Here is a 24,184-nt window from a genome sequence, read left to right on the forward strand (position 1 = left end):
CCCTATTACAAAAGAAATTAAGAAGACAACTTTTTATCTATAAAATTTGGGGATTGAGCTATAAAGTATCCTCCAGTTTTACAAATTTTGAGTTATAAGAGGAGAAATAGGAGGAGTAGGGCCATTTGTGGACTACTTATTAAATCTTATTGCAGAAATAGAACATTACCATGTTTCTCTCCTAAATAACAACCAAAAAAAAAAAAAACTATAAAATACAATTCAGTCAATAAATGAATTTCAAGGGAAAAAAGGATTTTAATATTCTTACAATCCATAGAGAACAAAAGCCAAAGAAATTTTTTTTTTTTTTTTTTTTTTTTTCTGAGACAGAGTTTCGCTCTTGTTGCCCAGGCTGGGGTGCGACGATGCAATCTCAGGTCACTGCAACCTGCAACTCCCGGGTTTAAGAGATTCTTTTGCTTCAGCCTCCAGAGTAGCTGGGATTACAGGCATGCACCACTGTGCCTGGCTAATTTTGTATTCTTAGTAGTGATGGGGTTTCTCCATGTTGGTCAGGCTGATCTCAAACTCCTGACCTCAGGTGATCAACCCGCCTCGGCCTCCCAAAGTGCTGGGATTAAAGGGGTGAGCCACCGGGCCCAGCCCAAAGAAAATCTGATTATCTATTTAGATCAACTAAATATACATTTTTTAGTAAATCTGCATAGATAAGAAAATTCTTAGCCAGAAAGAAAGACTATTTTTGCCACAGAAAGAAACCATCTATCACAAATTAAGTTTAACATACATTTTTAATAAACAAACATAATTTCAAAAGAAAAAAAATAGGCAATATTTTAAGCAGGGCTGCATGGCCATGAGGCCTCCTGATCTCAGACAGAAACACACGGCCCTCCCTGTGCCTGCAGCACACGCACAGCCTATATAACCAAGAGAAACTGAGTCATCCGGTGGCGAGGGCATTGACTTGCTGACTCTTATCTGGAGGAATGTCTCCTTTCTGCTCAGACACAGGTCTCATGAAAGCACAGATTAACAAGTATATAAAGCTAAGACATGAGGTTTCAGAGCAGCACAAACATTTTCATGGCATTAGGACAACTTATCCCAGAAGAATGCCATGCCCTAGGAATTACGCCCACACCTTCATTCCTGCTAGGGGAGGGGAGCCCTGGAGCCCCCTCTCCCAGAAGCAGACAACCACGATAGACCCCTTCCACGACACTCAGCTCCTGTGGCTCCTTTCACCCTGGCCAAGAGAGCTCAGGACACTGGTGTCATGCTAAGGCCCCGGTGCCGTCACTTAAATGGCCGCATGAAAGGCAGGTCAGAACCCTGTTCCTGTCATGTCCCAGGAGTTAAAATAAGCCTGCTGGGAATGCCTACCGGTGATCTACAACTGATTTTTCAAGGGGGAATTAAAGTAAATAGCATGTTTCATATGGGCCTCTGGAACAGTTTTTTACTTCCTTGCTATTACAGTCATTAAAGAAGGGCAGTGATACTGCTACTTATACCTCTAAATGGAGGGATATGTGGCCCCCAGTTCCGTCTTCTGCTGGGAGTGTGCCTGAGATCGCCCTTTGCTTTGTAGCTCCGTGGCCCCATCAAACTAGGGTCACCCTGCACTACTAATTTCTACCAGTCAGTCACAGGGAGCGCTGGAGATCCGTGGGGTGGACGCATTACCTTAGGAGGCTTAAACTCCAAGCCAACCTCAGTGCTGTGTATGTAATACATATACTTTCTAAACACCAGATACAACCTTGCTATGTGGATCTGATATTTTCTTCACGCACAGCATTTCACAAAATCCTATAGGCAATCAGTCACAAAGCCAGCTGCCGTCTAACATCACGCACTGTGACCAAAATGGGAAAATGACACACCTTTGTCAACACAGCCACCTTTTAAAAATGCTTCTACCAGCTGTTCACAGATGGCTCCTCCAGCAGACTCTTCACAGCTACTCGGCTGCCACATGGGCCATGCCATACACATGAAGGCTCAGCCCACCCAGAGAGGACATCAAAAAGTGCTAAGGGATCCACGGCCATATGCGGGCACGCCATGAAAAACAACCTAGGGAAACCACTCAAGCCTACTACAGGTATTCTTACAGCTTCCAAAGGCAGCCAGCAGACAAGTAGCTGTTTCCCCACAATGGCCACAGCAGGTAGAGGCTTTTGGAGACAGCCATGAAATAAATAAAACCCTGCAAGCCCAGGCACCAGTCGTGTGCTCGGAACAAGGCCAGGAGTCAGTCCCCGGGGAACTGGGGAGGTCTGTAGGCAGGCCAGCAACCCTACCCCCTGCCCAGGTAATTGCAGTCAGACAGCGTTTCTGCAGCCCAGCCCAGAGGCTGGAGAGATGCCCCCTGGCTGCAGCTCACACCAGCCACTCCCAGCTTCTCAGTCCCCATGGAGGCTGCCTAGGCTACGGAAGGGATGGAAGCTTGCAGCTGAAGACCTGGTATGAAACTAGTACTCTCAAACTCCATCGTTAACATCCTTGTTGCTTTGCCTCATCCCTGGTGGGGAACTGATCTTTCCTCTGAAGAGCAATGACCAGCAAGCCACCTCCATTTGCTCTGTCCCTGGCAAGAGATCCTTGGACAGTAAGCCTAGGATCAGAGATAGAACTCCCAAGGCCTTTCTTCTAGCCAGACCTTGGCCCTTTCCACTGCCTTTTCACTCCTTTCCCTGGAGGGCAACTGATAGGACTTGCTAATAGCCAATTTGGAAATTTTACATCACAAAATCACAAGACTCCACCCACAATGGTTCCAAGTCCCCAAGCCCACTTTGGGTATATATCGACTTCAGTGTAATTTATCATTCAAATTAGTCTTTTTGCCACATTTAAGCTGGACTGTACCACCAACAAAAGTGACTTGGAGCTGGCAGCAGTCCTCATTTCAGTTAGGAGAGAGGCAGCTCCCTCCCTGCTTCAGAAAACCAAATTGTTTTGCCTCTAGCTACACAATTGCTCCTGAGGACTAGGGCATAATAAAGGATATTTTTAGGCCAGGCACGGTGGCTCACGCCTGTAATCCTAGCACTTTGGGACACCTAGGTAGGTGGATCACTTGAGGTCAGGAGTTCGAGACCACCCTGGCCAACATCCCGTCTCTACTAACAATACAAACAAAAAAAAAAATTGGCCGGGTGCGGTGGCTCACGCCTGTAATCCCAGCACTTTGGGAGGCCGAGACGCGTAGATCACGAGGTCAGGAGATCGAGACCATCTCGGCTAACACGGTGAAACCCCGTTTCTACTAAAAATACAAAAAAATTAGCTGGGCGAGGTGGCGGGCGCCTGTAGTCCCAGCTACTCGGGAGGCTGAGGCAGGAGAATGGCGTGAACCTGGGAGGCGGAGCTTGCAGTGAGCTGAGATCGTGCCACTGCACTCCAGCCTGGGCAACAAAGCAGAGACTCCATCTCAAAAAAAATTAGCTGGGTGAGGTAGTGTATGCCTATAATCATAACTTCTCGGGAGGCTGAGGTGGGAGGATTGCTTGAATCCAGGAGGTGGAGGTTGCAGTGAGCTGAGACTGCACCATTGCACACTCCAGCCTGGGTGACAGCAAGACTCAGCCTCAAAAAAAAGAAAAAAAAAAGTTTTTAAATAATCTTTTCATTTCCCAAGAAACATGTTCTATTTACCACTTTCAATCCTCAGTTACATCTAACCTGCCTGTAAAACACAACGCCCTGGCATGGAGTCCACCTTTATAAAGCCTAAAAACATCCTTTACCATGAGTCTGCAACAAAAAACAACTAAAAGGTTTCTTCCCTTGTGAAACTCTGAAAAGATGTTTTGTTTCATTACAGAAAAAGCTCAAAAGAATTTGGGTCGGAGGACAAAGAAAAACATCAAATATAATTTTAAGCACGGTTTAAACATTCTGTTTTAAATAGTTAATTTTTGTTTGTTAAAGCCAGTAAAAATACGGTGGAAAGAAACCAGGTCTGTGGTTCCCAAACACCTCCGGGGCAGTAGTTCCAATTTCACCTGGGGCACTTGTTCAAAAACAGATATCCAAGCCCCACACCCAGAGACTCTGACTTGGAAAATCCAGGGTGGGGCCCAGGAATCTCTAGTATTTTAAAGTACCCCAAATAATTTCAGGATAAAACTAAATGTAGAAAACAATTACTAAGTAAATAGGCATTTAAATGCTGGTGTTTAGTCCTAATCTAGTCTCAGTATAGTCCCAAGGGTCACAAGGGCACATTTTAGAGTCCTGCTTACCGGAGGCCCTGCCTTGGAGCTCACTGAGGTCTGAGGGAAGGCCCAGTATTTTTTCAAAGGGCATTCCAGGTAAATTTGGGAAACATTAGGATGGGAAGATGCTCTTTACTTGAGGCAAACTGAGTTTTGGTCACAGCTTTACAAGAAGCTAAGTCTGTGATCCTCACAAAGACCCAGGCATCTCCTGTCCACAGTGGCACAAATCACTCCTAGGTTTTGTCGTAGCTGAAATAAACCCCGGTACAATTAAGGTGCATTAGAAGAAGGCAAGCTCTCCCAGCAAGAACACAATTGGGCAAAGGAAATCAGTGAATACAGCAGCACATAACGCTTTATGATGAGCTTCGCTTTGGGTGGATGATTAAAAAAAGGCTGGAATCAATACGATAAACAAAAGCTACTTAAATGTTACAGGCACTGTGATCGATGGCACCACTGACCTCATAGTTCTTCTGATCTACATTAGAAATACATAAATATATACACATAATATATATAGCAACTCTGATAAAAACCTGGAAATAAAACAATTTAAAACTCTTTAAACCAAAACTTCTTGCTTTTACTTGAGTTAATTTAGCCATAAAGAAAATGATACAGATCTTAATTAAGAGGTTTGTAAAGTACTTAAGTTTGTCATTTTGTTGACATTTAAATGTAATTTCCTCTGAAAACTATTCTTAGGTATCAACTAACTAAACTGAACTGTTGGTTTAGATTATTGTACTACCAGATAAGATAAAATTTGAGATAATTTACTAGAGAGCAACCCAGTCATTTAGGAGTCTATGCTGTTTTAACACTTACCCCTGAGGCTGTAGGTTGTGTTGTGGGGGAAGTATTTTTGCTGCAATCATCTGAGTTAGAAGAGGTGGAAGTTGGAGTCATGGGAATGGAATTATTGCTATTACCTGCAACAGTCAAAATTAACCTTATAAATACACATATGCTCTACTGTTAAGGTTGGCAAATACTTTACAGCCAAATGTCATTTTAGTATATTTACCAGAGCAAGTCTTTGATTTATTTATGTTCTTAGGTTTTCGTTTCCTGGTTTGAATTCCCTCTTTCTTCATAGCAAGTGGTCTGGGCACCTAAAAAATTTTCACATAGGCCATAAATTTAATATTATATTGAAGAAAAATCAAAGACCCAACATTGGTACTAAAAGCCCTCATTTAAAAGAATTTGGCAGCCGGGCGCAGTGGCTCATGCCTGTAATCCCAGCACTTTCGGAGGCCGAAGCAGGCGGATCACCTGAGGTCAGGGGTTCAAAACTAGCCTGGCCAACATGGCGAAACCCTGTCTCTACTAAATATACAAAAATTAGCCAGGCACGGTGGCAGGCACCTGTAATCCCAGCTACTTGGGAGGCTGAGGCAGGAGAATCACTTGAACCCAGGAGGTGGAGGTTGCAGTGAGCCGAGAGAGCACTACTACATTCCAGCCTGGGCAACAAGAGTTAGACTCCATCTCAAAACAAGAAAAAAGAAACAAGAAAAAAAAAGAACTTGGCATAAATTTCAATCCAATTTTTATACACACTCAAGAGATGCCAAGTGCACAAAGACTACACTTTCCTCATCAAATGCAGAGATTCCTTCAGAAAGAATGAGATGATTTGTCAAGGAGAATTTAATTCCTTCAACTTAATGTTTATTGTTTGAAATGAGTAGCTATTCATTGAATAAGAATTATTTCAAAGAGATCATGTATCTCCTTCCTCCTACAGATGCAAGGTTATTTTTCTATTTTTTAAGATTGAGGTGTTTATAATGCTTTGTGCAGTCCTTTAAAATGAACTATGAAATATTTCAAACTGTAACTATTAAATGCATTATTCCTTTGCATAAATGTCTGATTACATTCAAAATTATTAAGATACATAGACCAGTGATTGTGCATTTTTGATTGATTTCCTTAATTGTGCAGTTTTAAAAATGGTTACTACCATATTACCCATTCTAAAATACACATTTTTCACACTTTCGCATTTTGAAAACTGGAATGTGTCTTAAATGAACGTTTGCAATAGTTCAATTGGTGGCATTTTTTGTCTCCTACTTGTGCATAAGATAATATTTCATATTATAATTAAAAGCACCTTCGATTCAATAAAGTAAATATATTCAGTATGTACACTGAATCTATTAAACATATTCAGTAATAAATCATATGCATTCAAATTTTTCACTTGAGTATCTTTCATTTGCTGATTTTTTATAACTGAAATCACATACAAACCAGACACTAAATGTATATGTAAGTGAGCAGAATACATGGCATACCCCATGGAGTTTCATGTAGAGTCCACAAGCATTGCACACGGGTTCACCCTCGGCGTTTCTGCGCCATAAGGTGGTAGTTGTGGTGTGACAGTTGGCACAGGACAATCCAAGCCGCCGTGATGAAGGCTAGAAACAGTACAAGAACAGAAGTGGAAAAACATAAGTGACATATATATATATATATATATATACACACACACATATACTACATACATATATTAAGGTATTTTGTCCCTGTCATCAACAAGCATGTATCTATTTTATTATAAATGAAATGGTCCTTAAGAAAAAAAATTGCAGTGTACTTAGACTGACTTTTCTGGACCAAGAAATCTGAGGTCTGCATAGTGTGCTAGACCCTATAGATTTGATTTACTCCTCCAGCTACCCTGTCTCCATGGATTCAAGAATACCAGGGAGCAGTCATATAGTTGGCCAACAACTTCATGCAAAGCTTTTACCAGCGTCCTAACAAGGAGAGTTTCACCCACGGTTTCTTCTCCAATTTAGAGTTTCCCAGATACTCCTGGTATCTTTTTTAGGGGAATTAAAAGATTTTCTAAAAGTTGGCCAAATAGAGTTATATTCAAAACACACCGGAAGTAACAACACAGGTAGACATCAACATGAGAGTGCCCCACCTCCCCCCGGGCCCGCCCCCTACCGTGGACAGCAGTTGGCGGTGCACTATCACAGGTCTGAGATTTAAGTCATGAAATGCAATCACAAGCCACTTGCCAATGTGGTAAATGGCTCTGGGCAGTCTCCACTTCCCCTGAAAACTGGAGATCATCAGGTCTGTTTCTCAGATATATGTAAAGGAGTAAACCAGAAACTTTGAAAGGGCCTTTGAAAGTAGATTAATGGAAACTTTGAAAGTACATTAATGGAAATGGATTTCAGAAGAGGGGTAAATGTTTTGTAAAAAAAAAAAAAAAAAAAAAATATCTTTGAGCACATTCCATAATTACCATCATGATTGCCTGCTGCCTGTATTTTTGTTTTATCTATTTTACAAAAGACACAAGCAAATTTTATGGCATCATCTTAATGCTGCCATTGTCTTAGATGCAGTGATACTAATATATTTGCCCTATCAGTATTATTCTCAACTTTTGTTCATACAAAGGGTTAATTGGTATTACCAGAAAAGGTAAAAGGCCACCTGTCTGCCACTGTCACTCCTATTTCCATGTTTTCTTTATGCCCACAACATCCTTAAAGGGAATTTATTATCTCTAGATTACTACATGTTAATTATAAAGGATGGGAGTTTAAGCTAATATAATTTCCTACCCAGAATGGCAAAATATAAAACTTGTTTTTAAGTTGCCAAGCTTAAATTTCCTTTTAAATGCTGTAAATTACTATAAAAATTGTGACACAGCTTTAGTTAAAAAAAAAAAATGCATGCTTGCTTCCATAGTAAAATTGGAAGGATACAGAGAAGATTAGCATGGCCCCAGCACAAGAATGACACCCAAATTCGTGAAGCTTTCCATATTAAAAAAAAAAATTAGAGAAAGATTTGGGACCAAACCAAGTTGAAAATTACAAAATTTGCGAAGTTAAGAAAAATCAATTGTAAAGAATGAAGAAGAGAAATGTAAATTGAATATGTATCGAATATTCACAGATTACAGGACAGAGACTTCCAAAATTTTTGCTGGCAAATTTAAAAGATGAAATTAAAATTTGCGTTTAGGATTCACATCCTGCTGCATTACTTAGCATCACTCTTTACAGATAAGTTATAAACACAAAGAGACACCGGCAAACGTTTTAGCACTATAACATTTCTAAGAAGTCAGCGCTAAGAATCAATTTGCCTTTAGTTGAAATGAGTATGCTTGGCTTACAGGAGAGCTACCTGGGAAACTGCTTTGCTAAAATCATGACAACATATTAACAAAACTTTACACATCCAGGCTTTTCTTTTTTCTTTGTGGTTAAAAGAAAATAATTTTTTAGGAAAGGATTCCTTTTTCTTCATAAATGTGAAATCAGTAAACGAGGGACAGGAAGGTTCACTTTATAAACCAGTCATTTATGACAGTTTCCAGTGGAATTTGGAGCCAATGTGAAGCAAACTTGTTATCAGAATTTGCCATTATAACAAAGGACTTTATGACTGTCAACTGCAGATCATAAGTGAAGCCAGTCCTCATAAACATGTGAAATGCAGGTGAATGGGTTATAAAAGTTCCTTGTAACAAGCGATCTCAGTCATATTCCTCACTGACAAGGAATTCAAGTTACACCATAAATCTCTTACTTTGCAATGTATTGCGAGTTCAGATTCACAGTGATTGGTTCTATACTGCTGGCTAAACAAACTTGAGTTCAACATTCTGTTTCTGAGAACTAAGCCAGATCCATCAAAACCATAAATAAGAAGCCCACAAGGAGACCTCATTGATAGTGACACACCCTTCAATTGGTATCATTTATAACCCATTTACAAAGCATATTTGCTGACCTTGGTTATGGCCAAGACACCTGCTAAGCACAAAGAAAATTAATTGATTCAGAAATGCTAAAAACTGTTCTTTTTTTTTTTTTTTTTCCTTCTAAGTTATTTTTACTGGTACATGCACAAAACAAATGGCACTATCTAAATATGTTACTAGATCAAATTTATAATGCAACTGGAACCTAAATGGCTACTCTTCCACCAAATTTTTGCTCAATCTCTAGAAAATGTTACCTTTGAGAGTTCAGTTAGTACTCAACTCAATGTGCCTTTCCAGAAAAATAAATCAGTTTCATTGTTCATGTGTTGTCTATTATATGAAAACAAGGAACTTCTGTGGGATATTTTCCACTTACTACTTTTTCTTCTTTAGTATGATGCATTTAAGAAAAAATGAAACCCACAGAGAGTCACACACTACAGTTAAAATTTCTTTAAAGAAAATTTTAAGCTGTGGGAGGTTGTAACGAGTGTAAGGCATATACATTCATTAAATTAACCTCGGCCACTTTATTTTAAATGCATTAAAACAAAACCAACCATAAAACTAATTGCTTCTCTTTAAGGCGTCAGACTTACATTGTGATGCAATTTCACTCTAATCTATTTAACACAAACAACATGTGTAGCATTTGTTCCTGCTAATTAGAGTATAACAAATAAATTACTGGGATACTTAAGACGTCTGGCATCTAACTGTAACATATTTAGCTTTAAAGGGTTATTAGATTATGAGTACTTCGCTAAACAAATGTTAGCCTTACAATGGGGCTGGTGAAAGCTTTCCTTTGTTTTCTCTAACCATTACAGCGGTAAATACTCTCTCCGGCTAAGAAGCACACATAACAATGACAATACAAGACTAATCCCTGAAATCAGGATTCCCTTTCTTTAAAACATGGTGGCCGGGCGCGGTGGCTCACGCCCGTAATCCCAGCACTTCGGGAGGCGGGCGGATCACCTGAAGTCGGGAGTTCGAGACCAGCCTGACCTACATGGAGAAACCCTGTCTCTACTAAAAATACAAAAAAAATAGCTGGGCGTGGTGGCGCATGCCTGTAATCCCAGCTACTCGGGAGGCTGAGGCAGGAGAATCGCTTGAACCGTGGAGGCGGAGGCTGCGGTGAGCCAAGATCACGCCATTGCACTCCAGCCTGGACAACAAGAGTGAAACTCCGTCTCAAAAATAAATAGATAGATAAAAAGTACAACGTGTGCGAATTGGTGAAAACGCTCAACTTAAGAACATACAAACCACACGTTTTCTCAAGTTCTACAAGGTTCTCTGATTTCGAAATAACAAAAGTTAGAGCAAATAAATTTTCACCAGGTTCAAGGGCAATCCAAGATATGGAATTTGGGGATACACCTGAGGATAAGAGGTAGAAGTGACCAAGAAGGTGGAAAGGACAAAGTAAAAGGCACCCAAAAGAATATGGCTGTGAGGAGGCGAGAGGGTGGGTGGATTTCTGGCATATTCTATTCGGGGGGTGGATGGTATAAGTGAGCATGGTTTTTCAAGGATTAAATCTAAACCATACCCAGTGAAAAAAGTCTTCCTTCGTCCAGCCTCGGTAGGTCTGTTTTTCCCCTCTGGTTACCATCACCAATTTTTTTGCCTATCTTACCAGAATTATTACAGTGCTTTGGCAAGTACACCTAGAGATATATAGATTTTTTCTTTCTTTGCTTGAAACATGGTAACATTTTTCACCTTCCTTTTTTGTTTGTTTTTGTTTTTGTCATTTAGGAACGTCATTCCCTGCGCATAAATATGGGGAAAGGCTATCTTGGCTTCCCAGACGCCGGTTTCGGGGTAACCTCTGCTTGGGCGCCAGCGGGTGGGCGTTGGAACAGCCGGGACAGGATGGTACCGCTGGGTCCCCGCTCGGGTGGGATCGGGGCGGCAGCACCTGTCCCCGGGGAGGGGGACGCCGGAGGCAGGCAGAGCCAGGGCGGGGCGGGCAGGGCCAGGAGAGCCGGGGGCCCGGCTGCGAGCCAGGGGCAGGGCACGTCACACTCACCACGCGCTTCTGCGGCTTGATGAGGGGCCGGCTGAGGCCGTTCATCTTGCTGTAGAGCCCGCAGGCGTTGCACAGGTAGTGGCCGGTGCCGTCCCGCCGCCACAGCGGCGTCTGGATGGAGCCGCAGTTCACGCACTCGCGGCTCTCGGACAGGTCCTCCAGCAGGTCTGCGGCGACAGCGGGGCGAGAGGGCTGGTGAGGCCGCGCCGGACCCGTCCCTCCCCGCGACACCCGGGGGACCCCGGCCCCCAGCCCCGGTGCCCGGCTTCCCTGCCCGCACCCTTCCCGGCTGCGCTTTTCTCCTTGGCCGCAAAGCCAAGAGCAGGGTTTTTATTTCGTCACTATCGATCCGCTGACCATTTGTCCAATACTTCTGCACACCTGGGACGCCCCAGTAGAGACCCCGGGAAAGAGACAGTGCTGGAAGCAGAGGACGTCAGAGTCCGAGATGAGCGGTGGGGAGGAGGTCGGCTTGAGTCCCCTGACCCCTACTCTCAGGGTGTCCCGGAGCTTTTAAAGACTAAAATCCATCATCATTACGGTACGTCGTTGCCAAACCCGAGCAAGCCACACAGCAATACTGACCACTGAGCCCCGCTGCAACCCACAAATATCCGGGGACAGAGCGAGGCTGCCGCATTAACTTTTATCTCAAGTAATTTTAAAAAGTATTTTCTACATCTGCCACCGGTCCATATGTGCCTCTTCTCCAATTAAAGATACACAAGTGAAATTAAAAGTACTATTCTTAGGCACCTACGTTAGTTAGAAACTAGAAACGAGAAAATTAACTCTCATCTTTTCAGGGGGAAAATGCACTAACGTTAAGCACAGTTTATTTTCATGCCACGAAGATCAAATGCTAAAATCCCCTGATTTAGAAGTGGGTCCAACTGTTTCTATCCGCAAATTTTTTATAAAAGGTTGATACCTTACTGATTGAGAAAATTACCAAGACCTTCCCAGTGATCATTTTGAGTTATACAATCTATTTAAAATGTGTTTATTTTACCTAATTTTATTATTATTATTCTTTGGTTAGTTTTCAGAATTCACAATAACCTAAACCTGCTAATAAAACAAATCTTAATTAAGAGTAAATGTAACATTTATTACTTCTCAAGAAGGTTAAATATGGAAGAATAAATGTCTCTAAAAATGAGATAGGTACTTATAAGTATAGACCAAAAAAAAAAAAAAACACGTATAGACCACCATTTAGGTTCTTTAGATTATAGAAGGTTTAAATGTTCTAGTTTTGCATTATTGAAGAAGCATTTCTGAATCACTTTTTAAAGTAAATAAACATTACACTTTAGAGTTTTAGCTGAAGATTGTGTGCTAGTGAACCTTTTTGTTCTTTCTCATCCCCTTGCAGTTTATTGCTTGTGTCTACCATCAACTGTGGGGTAACGATATTTAAATATGACTTTAGCATAAAAACTCTTTAATTCCATTAATACTATTTACAAAACAAGTCTCCTTTCTCATTTCTTATTAAGTTTTAAAGAAACTAGCATCCTACACAGCCCGAGTTCAAAGTTGTCATGGGGATACCGCAACTCACAACAGATCACAAAGATTTATTCTTCTCCGCTCTAAAAGCCACTATTGACTATGGTAATCAGTAAAATACTGAGGACTTCAAGGACACTGAAGTTAAACAAGGTATTTGTCTTTGTTGTTGACTTTAAAATGTTACCTATCAGAGCCCCTCTGGACAGAGGAGTGGGGCATTCCCTGGAAAACCCAGTCCTCTGCCTGGGAACAATAAGAATCCCAATAGAAGACAGCGTGAACTCCCCAGGTAGAACTATTTAGTCATCTGAAAACCCAAAGACAAAATTTAATTAAAAGTCCACTTTGAATAAATAATAAATACAATCTAGGAAGTTTGCTTATTTTTAGTTAAATAAAATCTCTCTCATTCCCTCCCAACCTCTTTCCCAAACCCACCAAGCAGCTATAATCCTCTAAATGACTAAAAAGGAAAAAAAAAAAAAAAATGCTGTCTGTATATCTGATTGTGCTGGAGGCTTGCTCACCAAGTTCCCCCTTTTCAACTCACCATTTCTCTCCTAACATGGCTGTTTGGGGTGCCCTTGGGGAGTGATAGATTCCGAGCAGAAGGGCACCAACACCTGTCTTTCTGTGTGTGGCACCAAGACACAGGGACTCAAACACAGTTCTGCAGGAGCTTAGGAGGGTGTAGGACCCAGGAAATAAAGAGGTGTGAGAACTCTGAGATCACCCCAGAGTAAGCTCATCCCATCTACCCAGTCAGCAAAAGGTGTATAGCGTGGGTTTCCAGAAGCCTCCAGATTGTGCGGGTTGATCAAGTTCAGCACTCGGGTTTTAGCTCTGGTGTTTAAAGTGTCTGCCTCCAAAAACGGTTTGTTTAAAAAAAAAAAAAAATCTAAGAAACAGGAAACCTAGCTAGGAAGCTGGCCCCAGAGAACCTGTGAGGACAAGCAAAGTTAGGGTCACTCACTCCCCACCCTTCACCCCAATACTGGCTTGGTCCCAGTCGCTTCCTGATTTCCTAACAGACTCTATGCAAAAGCTGGGTGTTTCCAAATCCCTTCCCATTATTTTAAACATAATTTTTTTAAAAAAATGCTTAAAAGATAACAAATCATCTAGGTCTACAGAAAATTTCTCTAACTGTGGTGTGCCCAGAAGATGAAAAAATTAGGGAAAGTATAGGCTAAATTTAAAACAAAAAGCAACATATTAACTTGCCCACAACTGCCCCATACTGCCTCTAAAGGGATTTCGCATACAGAACCAGTTACTGTAAACATCTAAAGACTCTCTCAGCCATATGAAATGCTGGAAGATTGGAGGAAAGGAACCTGGAGATCAAGCTAAGGTATGTCAAGAAATAGGCAGAGTTGCAGGCGCTGGCTCAAGCTGCAGCTAGCCCTCACCCAACTCACACACCCTTGCACATTCCCTACAGAACTCCCCGACTGACAAAAGCAGCTTCACACCCAACCATTGCCTCCTTAGAGATTCCCAGTCTCTCCATCTCTGCTCCTGGGAGCCAAACATGGGTCCCTATGCAGCGGTAAGGAAGAGAGAGCCCTTGACTCTCAAGTTCCAAGCCAACAGTGCAAATCTCAACAGCGTCCCCGATCCCATTCCACACACCGGAAATATGGTCTCCAGGGCCAGCTTTGCAGCAGAAGCAAAAAGAGGGAATTTCACTGGGCGCGGTGGCTCACGCCTAATAAGCCCAGCACTTTGGGAGGCCGAGGTGGGTGGATCACCTGAAGTCAAGAGTTCAAAACCAGCCTGACCAATATGGCAAAAACTACTAAAAATACAAAAAGTAGGTGTGGCGGCACGTTCCTGTAATCCCAGCTACTCGGGAGGCTGAGGCAGGAGAATCACTTGAACCCAGGAGGTGGAGGTTACAGTGACCACTGCACTCCAGACTGGGTGATAGAGCAAAATTAAAAAGAGGGAATTTTGAGACCAAGTCTTGCAGCACTTGGAAGAAGACAGAAAGAACTTAGGTTATCAGGGAGCTGTTCAAATTTGTTCCTTCACTTTCAGACCACTTGCATTTCCAGGGTGTCTTTTGCAGACAAGGTTGGGAATGTCCCATTTTATCCTAAGGAATCCTGGCCCCTAGAAGGACTGACTTGCTGTCCCTAAAGGCAGCATCGAGGCTCCCACGAGAAGCACAGACCTGGGATACACAAGACACCGGGGTAGGACTGTTTGGATTAATGTGCCTTCCTCCACTCTGCCACCTCTGTGACTCAAGGGGCCTCCCCCACACCTCCCCTCTAACAAACAACAATAAAAAAAGGTGTTGTTTCCTTAGAAAGATTATCAAACAGGTGAAATATATAGTAAGAGAAGCCAGCTGAAAGCACCAAAGACGCAGAATGTTGCATCTGAGAAAAGCAGCCTAACAGGGCTCACACACTCCTGTGCTGGAGTAAACAAAACACTTTTCAAAACGAGGCATTTCCAGGTATTTTTGACAATAGCATTTTCACGGTTTACCCCCTAATGGCTCCCAGACACAGGAATTAAGAGTATGAGTCAAATTGGAAACTGAAAAACTGGTGGGCTAAACTTCGAAGGGAGAATAGGTGCCCCAGCTCCAGGATGCCTGAGTTGCAGCCTGGCCATGTGAGCAGCAGTCCCAGACCAGGGCCCAGCTGATGCCAAGCAAAAGGGCCTATCCACCAGCTCTCCTTCAGCATAAAGTCACAAGTCTGACCACTCCAGGTGCCCTCTCATCTTTTCTTTCCCTCTCTCCCTTGTGGGAGAGAAGACGCCAACCAGCTTCCCTAGGAACATCTAAGCTCTTCTGTTGTGCTTTTCTAAATACCCTTCTCTAGGAAAACACACACACACCCTTTGGAGAGTTAAACTGGGTGAGTCTGCAAGTGCTTGTATGTGTGTTTGAGGGTGGATCAAGTGTCCGCCACTCTCCCAGACTTACTCCCATCATGGAATCTCTTCCACTCACCCAAAGTAGGGTCTGCGATGAGGCTCAAGCGCTCTTAGTTACCTCCCAGCCTCGTTTTTCCCCAGTAGCAGAGGCCATTCACTACTCATCAAGGCCCTGAGCTTCTCCAAGGCACAAAGGTACAGATGTGCATTTAGTCTCTTCCGTGGAAAGGAACTTGGCACAAGAGAATCGCCTCAGCGCTACCAGACTCTCCTCACCCAGCCACAGGCCTGCAAATCCTTCCTGGGACCAGGCCGACCTCCGTGCACCCGGACGAGAAAGTCCTGAAAACAGGGCCTCAAAGTCCTGAAAACAGAGTGGAGTAGCTGCTCCACGTCCCCCGTGCGCCCCAGCGCTTTGGACCCACAACCTGACCCTGAGGCGCGACCCTTACCTGCACTGGGGCCCCGGGGCACCGGGAGCGGGGCTCCGGCGCGGCTCTGCAGGCTGTGCAGCACCGGGGTCTCGAAGGGTCCGGCAGGCCAGGCGGGCGTCAGTGGCGCCCCCACGTAGGGCGAGTAGGGGCTCGGATGATGGTGGTGGTGGTGGTGGTGGTGATGGTACGTCCCGTTCAGCGGCCGCGCCGCCGACAGCGAGCTGTACTGGGGCTCGCGGCCGCCCATGGCCGCCAGGCTGCTGCCGCCGCCGCTCACGCCTCCCGCGCCCCCACTACCCGCGGCCGCGTAGCCTCCCGGCTCCCGCGCGGCGCCGTTGGCCATGGGCGGGCTGGGCGAGTAAGGGAAGCGCGCCGAGACGTGCGCCGCGGCCGAGCCAGCGCCGCCAGGCCCCGCGGCCCCACCGCCAGCCGCTCCGCCTCCGCCGCCGTACGGGGGGCTGTCGGCCGAGGCCTGGGGCCAGCCGGGGTGCGCGCCCGCGCCGCCCGCGTGGTTGGCTGGCCCACTGCCCGACCCCTGCAGGTGGTACGGTAGGCCGGGCAGCATGGAACCCACGCGAGTGGTGGGCACGTAGACCGGGGAGCTGGCCGCCGCCGCGGCTGCTGCAGCCGCGGCCGCAGAGTGCACGAAGCCGCCGGGCGCACCATCGTAGGCGGCCGGACCCTGGCTGGAGAGAGCGGCGAGGGTCTGGTACATCTCCTCCGGCTGCTCGGGTGCGAAGGGGCTCAGCTTGGCGCCGCGGCTGGACCACAGCAGCTTGCTGGCGGTCGCGGCTTGGTCGAGGTCAGTGAACAGCAGCAGGTCCTCCCAACTCGACAGGTTGCCCCCGGGGCCCGCGACCCCAGGCGCCGAAGGTCCGTGGGGAACCCCGAAGGGATGCGAAGCGTATGAGCTGAGCAGCAGCGAGCGGGCCGGGGGTCCAGCCGCTGCCTCCGCGTCGAGCTGAGGCGTCCCGCAGTTGCTGGCGCCGCCGGGGCCCCGCTCTCCGCCCCGGGAGCAGGAGGAGGACGAGGAAGAGATGGGGGAAGGCGGCGTGGAGGGGTCCCGCGCTGGAAAGGCTCCGGAGTCGCTGGCGTCCGCACCTGCGGCCCCGAAGCGCTTCGGCAAGCACCAGCCGCCGTCAGTCAAGGCCATCCACGGTCCGGCGCCGCTGCAAGCTGACGTCTAGCTCCTGAGGCGAGGTGGGGGAGACGGGGATGGTAGGAGATAGACGAGTTACCAAGAGCGTAGGCTGCACACTACCTCGCCTCCACTCCTTTATTCTAGTTCAAATGGGATCCACCTCCAATGGGATCTTTGAGAAGAGACTTCTCAAAGATCCCATTTCTGCCTGGGGCGTGGGGATTAATAAGGGAGAGGGGAAAGGAGCCTGCGGAGTCGCCACAGGGCCCTGGAAGGACTGGGATACCAGCCCTCCCTCAAAGGCACCGCTCCGGTCGCCGCGTCCTCCCCGCCCACCCCCTCGGCCGCATCCTTTATCCGTGCGCGCGCCAGATCCCAGGGGTGATCCGCAGAAGCTGGATGAGGCTTTCCTTCCGCCCTAAAGTGTCTCCCCCGGGCTGATGACACACAAAAGAATTTAAGTAGCTGTGCGTGTTGGCACCGCAGCATCCCGCCTCTCTGCGGATGCCCCTCTCCCGAAACGCCTCGGGGTGAGGGTTCCCCACGGGAAAACCGTTCGCGTAAGGGAGGCAACCTGTCCCCGAAAACGAAACCGCCGCGTTCTCCTATACTGGCTCTCCCAGAGTTTCCCGGACTGCGCTGACCAGCCCGAACGCGAGCCCCAGAGAGAAATGCCATTCGGCCCAGGGAAAGTGGGACGCCAGGGCGGGGGCAGCAGTCCGGGTCCTTCCCAGCAGAGGCAGAGCAGGGAGCTCGCGGGGCGGGAATCGCCAGCCCCACCGGCGTCCCCGCGGCGCCGCACACCTTAGACACGGCCCGCGCCTGCAGCCACCAGCGTGCGCGCTCACGCCGGCCGGGCAGCCCGGCCCACCCCGCGGTCATCCCCAGCAGCAGAAAGGCCGGACCCTCCCGGAATCGGACGTAGCGGGGTGGAGCGGAGAGCAGAGAAAAGGAGGGGGAACGCAAGGGGCTGGGGGCGGGGGGGGCGTGAGACTGCCCCAGAGCCGAGGCGACCCCAAAGGGGAGAGCAGGAAGAATGACAGGGAGAATCGGAGGAGTGGGGGAGGGAGGCGAAATGCAGCCGGGCTGGCCTCCTCTAGGCTGCTCTTCCAAATCGCCTCGGCTCATCGGAGATTACCACACTAAAATTAATGCCCACACACAGACCTGGCTAGATAGCAAGAAAGAAGTTTCTCTGCCTGCCTAACTACCGGCTCCCGCCCCTTTGCGCCGAGATAACTCGGAGATAAGGCTGCGCGCAGATAAGCGCTTCGAGGAGAGGAAAAGAGACTAGAAGTTGGTCCGCGGTGTCCCGGGAGCCTGGGAGCCGCCTCAGCCCGCCCGGAGGGGAGGAGGGAGACACCCTTGGAGCCGAACGCGGCCTGGAGAGGGCCGGAGCGCCGGAGGCCCAGGGGCCCGCGACGAGTAGGGGTGGAGGGGAGGGAAGCGGGGAGATCGCGCGAGGAGGAAGCAGCCGAACCTCGGGCGGGCGCTGCGCATGGAGAACGGCCGCGGCGGAGGGTGTTCCCAGGCGTGGAGAGAGGCCGAGGGCGCCAGCGGGCGAGCGCGAGTCCGGGGTCTGCGCCGCGCTGCTGGTGAATAAAAAGGAGAGAGGAGGCGCCTCTTACTGCTCTGCCGGAAAACTGCAGCCAGCGCTCCTGATTGGACTCACCGAGCCCTAAACAAACAGCGCTCGCCGAAGGGTGCCAGGCTGTGGGTCGGAACTGCGCTCAGCGAGCAGCTGGGCGCTGGAGGTGAAGAGGAGGAGGAGGGATCTAGGGGAGGAGAGAAAAGAGGGTGGGGAAGGGACGGCGAGGGGGAGGGGAGCGCGCCGCCCAGGCAGACAATGAGCGCCGCGCTGCCTGCGGGCGTGGGCTGAGCCGCGAGCCCTGTGCCCGGAGTGGGGGCGAGTCCACCCGGGGGGCGCCGAGCCCAGGGATGCCGGGGGAGGGGCGGAGGCCACAGAACGCCTGACCTGGCTGGCGACCCGCACCCACACAGCGGCTGTGCACCCTCCCGCTCCCGCAGTCGCACACACACACCCACACGAGGGAGGAGGAGGGAGCCTTGGCACGGGAGTAGTTCGCAGTGCACAGCCCCGCGCCGCCGCCGCGGCGGGAGGGGCGCTCCAGCCCCTGGGTCAGCACGCCCCCAGAAGGAGGGGGGAATGTGCTCTGCGCCCCCCCCCCCCGTCCCCCAACCCCGCCTAGCCCCTTCACAGCAAATGTGCTTTTTGCCCTGCGATTGTGTGAGACCGACCTTAAACTTTCTCCGACCCTATCTCGGGATGCTAGGGCTCAGGTCGTGGTGGTTTCGGGAACCTCACGACAAAATTCCCCAGTTGACTTTTGGGAACTTTAACTCGGGTGGTCCTGTACGGAAAGGTAGTCTATGGGGTGCGCAGAATGGAAAAGGGCTTCCACATCAGTGGTGTTCGAGGACGCTCTCCAACTTTTGATGTCCCGTTTGCACGGAGATTTCCCTGGAGAGTTTCAGGTAAGTCGCAGATAAGTCACTGCGAAGAGGGGGTGTCACCTTCCCTGGACCCAGAGCTGAATGCTGCTTCCCCACCCCCACGTTCATATACACACCCCCTCTTCGCTCACTCCAAACAGTTATCACAACTCTGTACAAACTGATACGGTCCCTAGCGGGCAAAGGGACTGGAAATGAACGTCGTGGGGTTATCAGCGCCGATCTGTCAGCGGCGACTCGCGCGGCCGCAGGCTCGTCCGCTGCAGGAGCCGTGATATATGTCTCGCTCCCTTTCGCTCACAGAAAGGATTTCTTCCGACAGACGTGACCCCAGAAGGCTGCCGAGGGAGAGTTTAGGACAAGAGGAGTTGTTTTTGTGAGAATGCATTTTTATGCTTTCCCCCCCGCCCCCCCCCCCCCCCCCCCCCCCCCCCCCCCCCCCCCCCCCCCCCCCCCGCCAGGTAAATCGAAGTAAATGATTTTCTGAAGGTCGGTCTCCCAGAAAGCGTTTGGGCTCTGGTTTTTTGTTTTGTTTTTATTTTCGTGTTTTCCCAGTTAGGGAAGGGAGAGGAGCCTGTGCAGAGTTGAACTCGGGTGGGGAGGTGCGTTGTAAAGTATGGTTTCCAGAGACGGTGAGACCTCGTCGCTAAGCGTTGTTTCCTCTGCATGTAACTGTGAGTTGTGAACTTGTGGCTCCTGGGGGAGCGGGGACAGGGCCTGGCAGTGCGGAGGAAGGGGCGAGGAATTCAGGAAGTTGGAGAGAATTCTTCTTTTTTCATTCTTCGTTGTAAATTGCTTCTAAACACTTCTGAATTTTAAATTGCTACCGAGAAGGTCCAGAAACCGTTCTCGTCCAATTTAGTCACTTTTATTACAATCCACTTTGCCTCCCCCAATCACTGCGGCGGCTCCCAGTTTCAGCGTGGCCACATTTTGAAAAGGCTGAAGGTAGAAAACTCTGGAATGGAGAGGTTGGCTACTGGAGCAGGATCCAGGGGCTTTAAATTTTAACCTGAGTGCGATTGAATGCGCGACTCCCAGAAGAGATAGCCAGGCGTCCGCCCGGCCGCTCAGCCCCCTCCAGGACCCGGAATGCCTTGCTTTTGGTTCTTTTCGTGAGTTTCACCAAATGTTTAAGTGGACTGGGTTCTGCAGAAGCTCAATTGTAAGCAGTGACGGAAATGTGTTGTGGACATTTGATTTCCTTTGATTCCAACGTTTTGAAATAATGTTTCTCAGGTTTGCTATTAAAAGCAATTTTCTAAAAACTCTATCTTGTTTGCTAAAAATAAACTTTCTGGCTCAGTTTGTGTCCAGGCTGTGAATGGCCTCCAACCCTGAGCCCCGAGGAGATCGAGCCCTGGCGCGAGCCTGATCTCTGTCCTGTGTGTTTCTTTGTATTTGCAAGTACAAGGATGTCTGCGTGGAAATCCCTGGACACTCGATACCCCCCGGGGACCTGCTTTTCCCGCAGCTCCGCAGACGCGGCAGAAGGGCGCGCTGGCCCCGGCGCTGCTGGGACAGAGGTGAGCGGCGGGGTGGACATTGACCGATTCGACAACCTTCGGGCTCTAAGGGCTCGGGAAGGGACCCGGCATTTTACCCTCCAGATTCCCAATCTATTTTTAAAAATAATGTTCAAAACAAATGGGAAAAATAAGTGATTGCTCCTTTTCATGGTCACAGATTGTATTTATTTTTTCAGACTGGTTTTCCAACCAAACGAGGGAATGGGTAGTGAATGTTGTTGTTGTTTTTGTGTGTGTTGGTTAATTTCAAAATAAAACTGTTTAACTCGTACAGTTGATTCAGACAGAAAACCAAGCTGCCTGACCTCTCCAATGTGCCTTTTCCCCAGTGCATCTTTGGCGCTAGGGACAACTCTGGGGAAGACAAGCATGTTTTCAAAGCCACTCCCATGAGCCCCAGGCCCGCTCGTGGAGCTTCCTGGGCGCGCCCCAGCTGGTCTAGAAGGCCGGCAGATTAGGAAGTTCTGAGGGAAGAGGTGCACCCCAAACTAGGGAGAAACCCAAGAGCTGGGGAGAAGGCACCCACTAGTGTCCAAAGTACACGGACAGCTCTTAAAAGTTCCTGTTTTCTTCGTGGGTATATATATATTTTTTCTTTTCCTTCTTTTCCTTTTTTTTTTTTCCACCCCCGCCTGTCTCCTCTTTCGGGATTTGCTAATCTTGAACGAAACCGTTTCTCTCCGGACTGTTTAGACCCAATGAGCGGCCCCTCCTGGGCGAGTCGTTCCCCTTACCCTCACAGAGGGCTGGCTCCCGGGCGCGGCCTGTCCCCAGGATTGATTTATTTGGGCCGCGCCACACCACTATTCGCGATTCAAATCCACCCAGAACACTGCAGCCAATTGGGCAGGGGGCGGGGGCTTGGCTGCCAAACGGGAAGGGTGTTTGGGGACCCAGTCTTGCGCCGCTTCCGGAGGAGCGGCGAGACCCGGCAAGGACCCGCGTCCCGGTGCACCTCCACCCCCGCGAACTCACGCTCATTTTACTATCCTGTCACAAAACTGGCTGCTTCGGCGATGTTTCATAAAGAAAAAGAATGCATTTCTGACTTAAAACATATTTTTAACTTAGATTTTTAACAGCCCAGATTTATGAGGCCTTCTCGCTTATACCATATTTCTTCCCGTCTCGGGACGCTTTTACCCAAGGACCCAGGGTCACCTTAGAGCCCCCCACCCCTGCCAGCGTCTGGGGCCAGTGGCGAGTTCCAGGCGGCGTGTCCCCCACTCAGTGGTCGCACTGCACCGTAGGCCGTCGACCAGAGTCCTGGCGGTGATTTTCTTTCTTTCTTTTAAGTTTAAATCTCGGAAAACCAAAAACACTCTTTAGAAACGTCAGGTGGTGGCGGCGGAAACTCAAAGGTCGCCCCCACCCCCAGCGCCGGCTCCCCGCCGCCGGCCACTTCGGGGGAAGGACCGCGCAGAGCCAGCGCCGGGGTCCCCGGGCGGTCGGAATCAAGGCCCGGCGCGTTACGCAGGCCAGGCCCGGCCCGGAGGCCCCTCGCCCGGCGCAGCCCCCGGCCGACCCCCGCGCGCCGCCGGCGGCCGCCAGCACGGCGCGGAGGTGGGCTCGCGGCGGCGGCGCACGAAAGGTCACCGCGGTGGCATTCCTCTCCGCGCTGTTTACGTGACTTAATGTACTCGCTGCGCCGCGGGTAAGTTCGGGCCGCGATAAGGGGGCGGTCGGGGGAGGGTCGCCGTAAAAGCCCCACGCCGGGCGCCTCCAGCCCTCCCCTCATCCATTAACCTTTTTACTTTCTTCTCCCCTCTCTCTCCAAGTCTGTTATCTAGGCCACCCAATGACCGACGAAAGATTTTCCCTCCCTGCTTCTCCCGTAACCGCTTTAAACCAAATAAATTTAGCTATTAAGGGCCAAAATGTCTGACAAAAGATCGAAAGGTGTCTTTCCGTGATCGCTTAAAGCAGCGAAGGAGAAGCTTGCGGCTCTCAAATCCCGATAAAGAAATTCCGCGCCGGCGCCGGCCTCCCTCCCCGAGGCCTGGTTGCTCCCTGACGCCCTAAGACCCCGACTTCGGCGGCCGCAGACCTCAGATGGGCCCAGCGGGACCTGTGGCTGCCGCCTGGGGAAGGTGGAGGTTCCCGGGCTGCGGGGCCAGGGAGTGCCAGGCCCTGGGAGACGGGGTGGACACGGGGGTCCCCGGGAGCTCTGGAGCTCCAGGTGGGGATCTTAAAACGGCCCCCCTGCACTTCGCGGAAAAACTAAACCGAGCTCAGGGGGCCGAAATTACCACCCCGTTTTGATTATTTTCTGACACTAAATAATAAAGATAAAAGCCAACCGCCCCCACCTACCATCCCACTCCCTGTGGGTCTGCTAAGGGGCAGTGTGCTGGTCCACGTCGCTGGTCCTGGGGCAGCGCTCCCTTTGAATCCCAGGCTGAAGGTGGTGGGTGGAACTGAGGCTGCCCGGGAGGGTGTGGACTCGCAGAGTAACCGCACGCAGGTGGGAGGCAGAGGTCCAATCATTCAGTCATCCTCGGCTTGGGTTTGGTTTGAAGTGTGGTATTTATTATCATTATTAATTGCTACTGGCATCACTACATAAAGCCTAGGGCTGCCAGCTGGGCCGAGGCCCTGCCCCTGGAGTGATCCCTTCCCTTTCACCAAAGGGTGACGGCAGGGAAGATCCAGTTTCCTGATCCTGAATACTAAAAAGTGAGATTGGGGAGTCAGTTGTGATGTTTTTGAAGTTTTCTCCTTCCCTTAAGTAAAAGGAGTCCATATTCCAGACCAGCGTAAACCTTTTCTACCTCTTTGAAATAGGACAAGGAGGTGATGGGGTGGGGGTAAGTTTCAGACGAGACCCCTTGGCTTCCCGGCAGGGGGCTTTCCCAAGTCTTCTGCCTCCCCCAGTGTGTTCTCTGGCAGATGGTGGGGGCAGGACTCTCAATTCCAAAAGGCACCCCAGGGTCTGCTGTCTGCCCCCTCACACTGGCTGGGAAGTGGAAGATGCTTCTCTTTTTTTATCTTTCCGAATAAGGTGAATGCCAAAAATCATCCGTCCTACATAATCCTTACCCCACCGGCCTCTGGGGAGGGGAAAATTAGCGCATCAGAGGAAAAGGGAACATTTCTGCTCCCAAGAAGGTGAAAGAGATGGAGAAATGTCCAACCCACTGGACAGGCAGGACCTAGGCTCTTCCTGGATTTTGCTGGTATCACA

At 48.9% G+C, this 24,184-nt stretch overlaps 1 protein-coding gene, 1 long non-coding RNA gene and 1 other non-coding gene across 6 annotated transcripts in view; 2 read left to right on the forward strand and 1 right to left on the reverse strand.

The window, feature by feature from the left end:
• Positions 1 to 18,763, reverse strand: part of GATA6 (GATA binding protein 6) — a 32,854-nt gene extending 14,091 nt beyond the window's left edge. Inside the window, exons 1-6 of the mRNA XM_050767621.1 lie at positions 18,477 to 18,763; positions 15,874 to 17,045; positions 11,006 to 11,172; positions 6,509 to 6,634; positions 5,227 to 5,314; positions 5,028 to 5,131 (exon numbers count right to left, since the gene is read on the reverse strand). Of these exons, the coding sequence (XP_050623578.1) occupies positions 5,028 to 5,131; positions 5,227 to 5,314; positions 6,509 to 6,634; positions 11,006 to 11,172; positions 15,874 to 17,008 (1,620 nt within the window). The 5' untranslated portion in view covers positions 17,009 to 17,045; positions 18,477 to 18,763. The remainder of the gene's footprint in view (positions 1 to 5,027; positions 5,132 to 5,226; positions 5,315 to 6,508; positions 6,635 to 11,005; positions 11,173 to 15,873; positions 17,046 to 18,476) is intronic.
• LOC126941639 (U6 spliceosomal RNA) lies at positions 7,915 to 8,016 on the forward strand. Its single transcript, XR_007721406.1, has one exon. It is a non-coding gene; the product is annotated as a U6 spliceosomal RNA (small nuclear RNA).
• Positions 18,764 to 18,984: 221 nt separating the features above from the next.
• The window catches only part of LOC126941282 (uncharacterized), a 29,184-nt gene continuing 23,984 nt past the window's right edge, over positions 18,985 to 24,184 (forward strand). For 3 of the 4 annotated variants that reach the window (XR_007721235.1, XR_007721232.1, XR_007721233.1), the window contains exon 1: positions 22,569 to 22,654. This is a non-coding gene — a long non-coding RNA (uncharacterized LOC126941282). Of the gene's footprint in view, positions 19,493 to 22,568; positions 22,655 to 24,184 lie in introns of those variants that run through there. The other variant, XR_007721234.1, reaches the window with a different exon arrangement.

Source organism: Macaca thibetana, chromosome 18, assembly GCF_024542745.1.
Source record: "Macaca thibetana thibetana isolate TM-01 chromosome 18, ASM2454274v1, whole genome shotgun sequence".
In the NCBI taxonomy this organism is placed as follows: Eukaryota; Metazoa; Chordata; class Mammalia; order Primates; family Cercopithecidae; genus Macaca; species Macaca thibetana.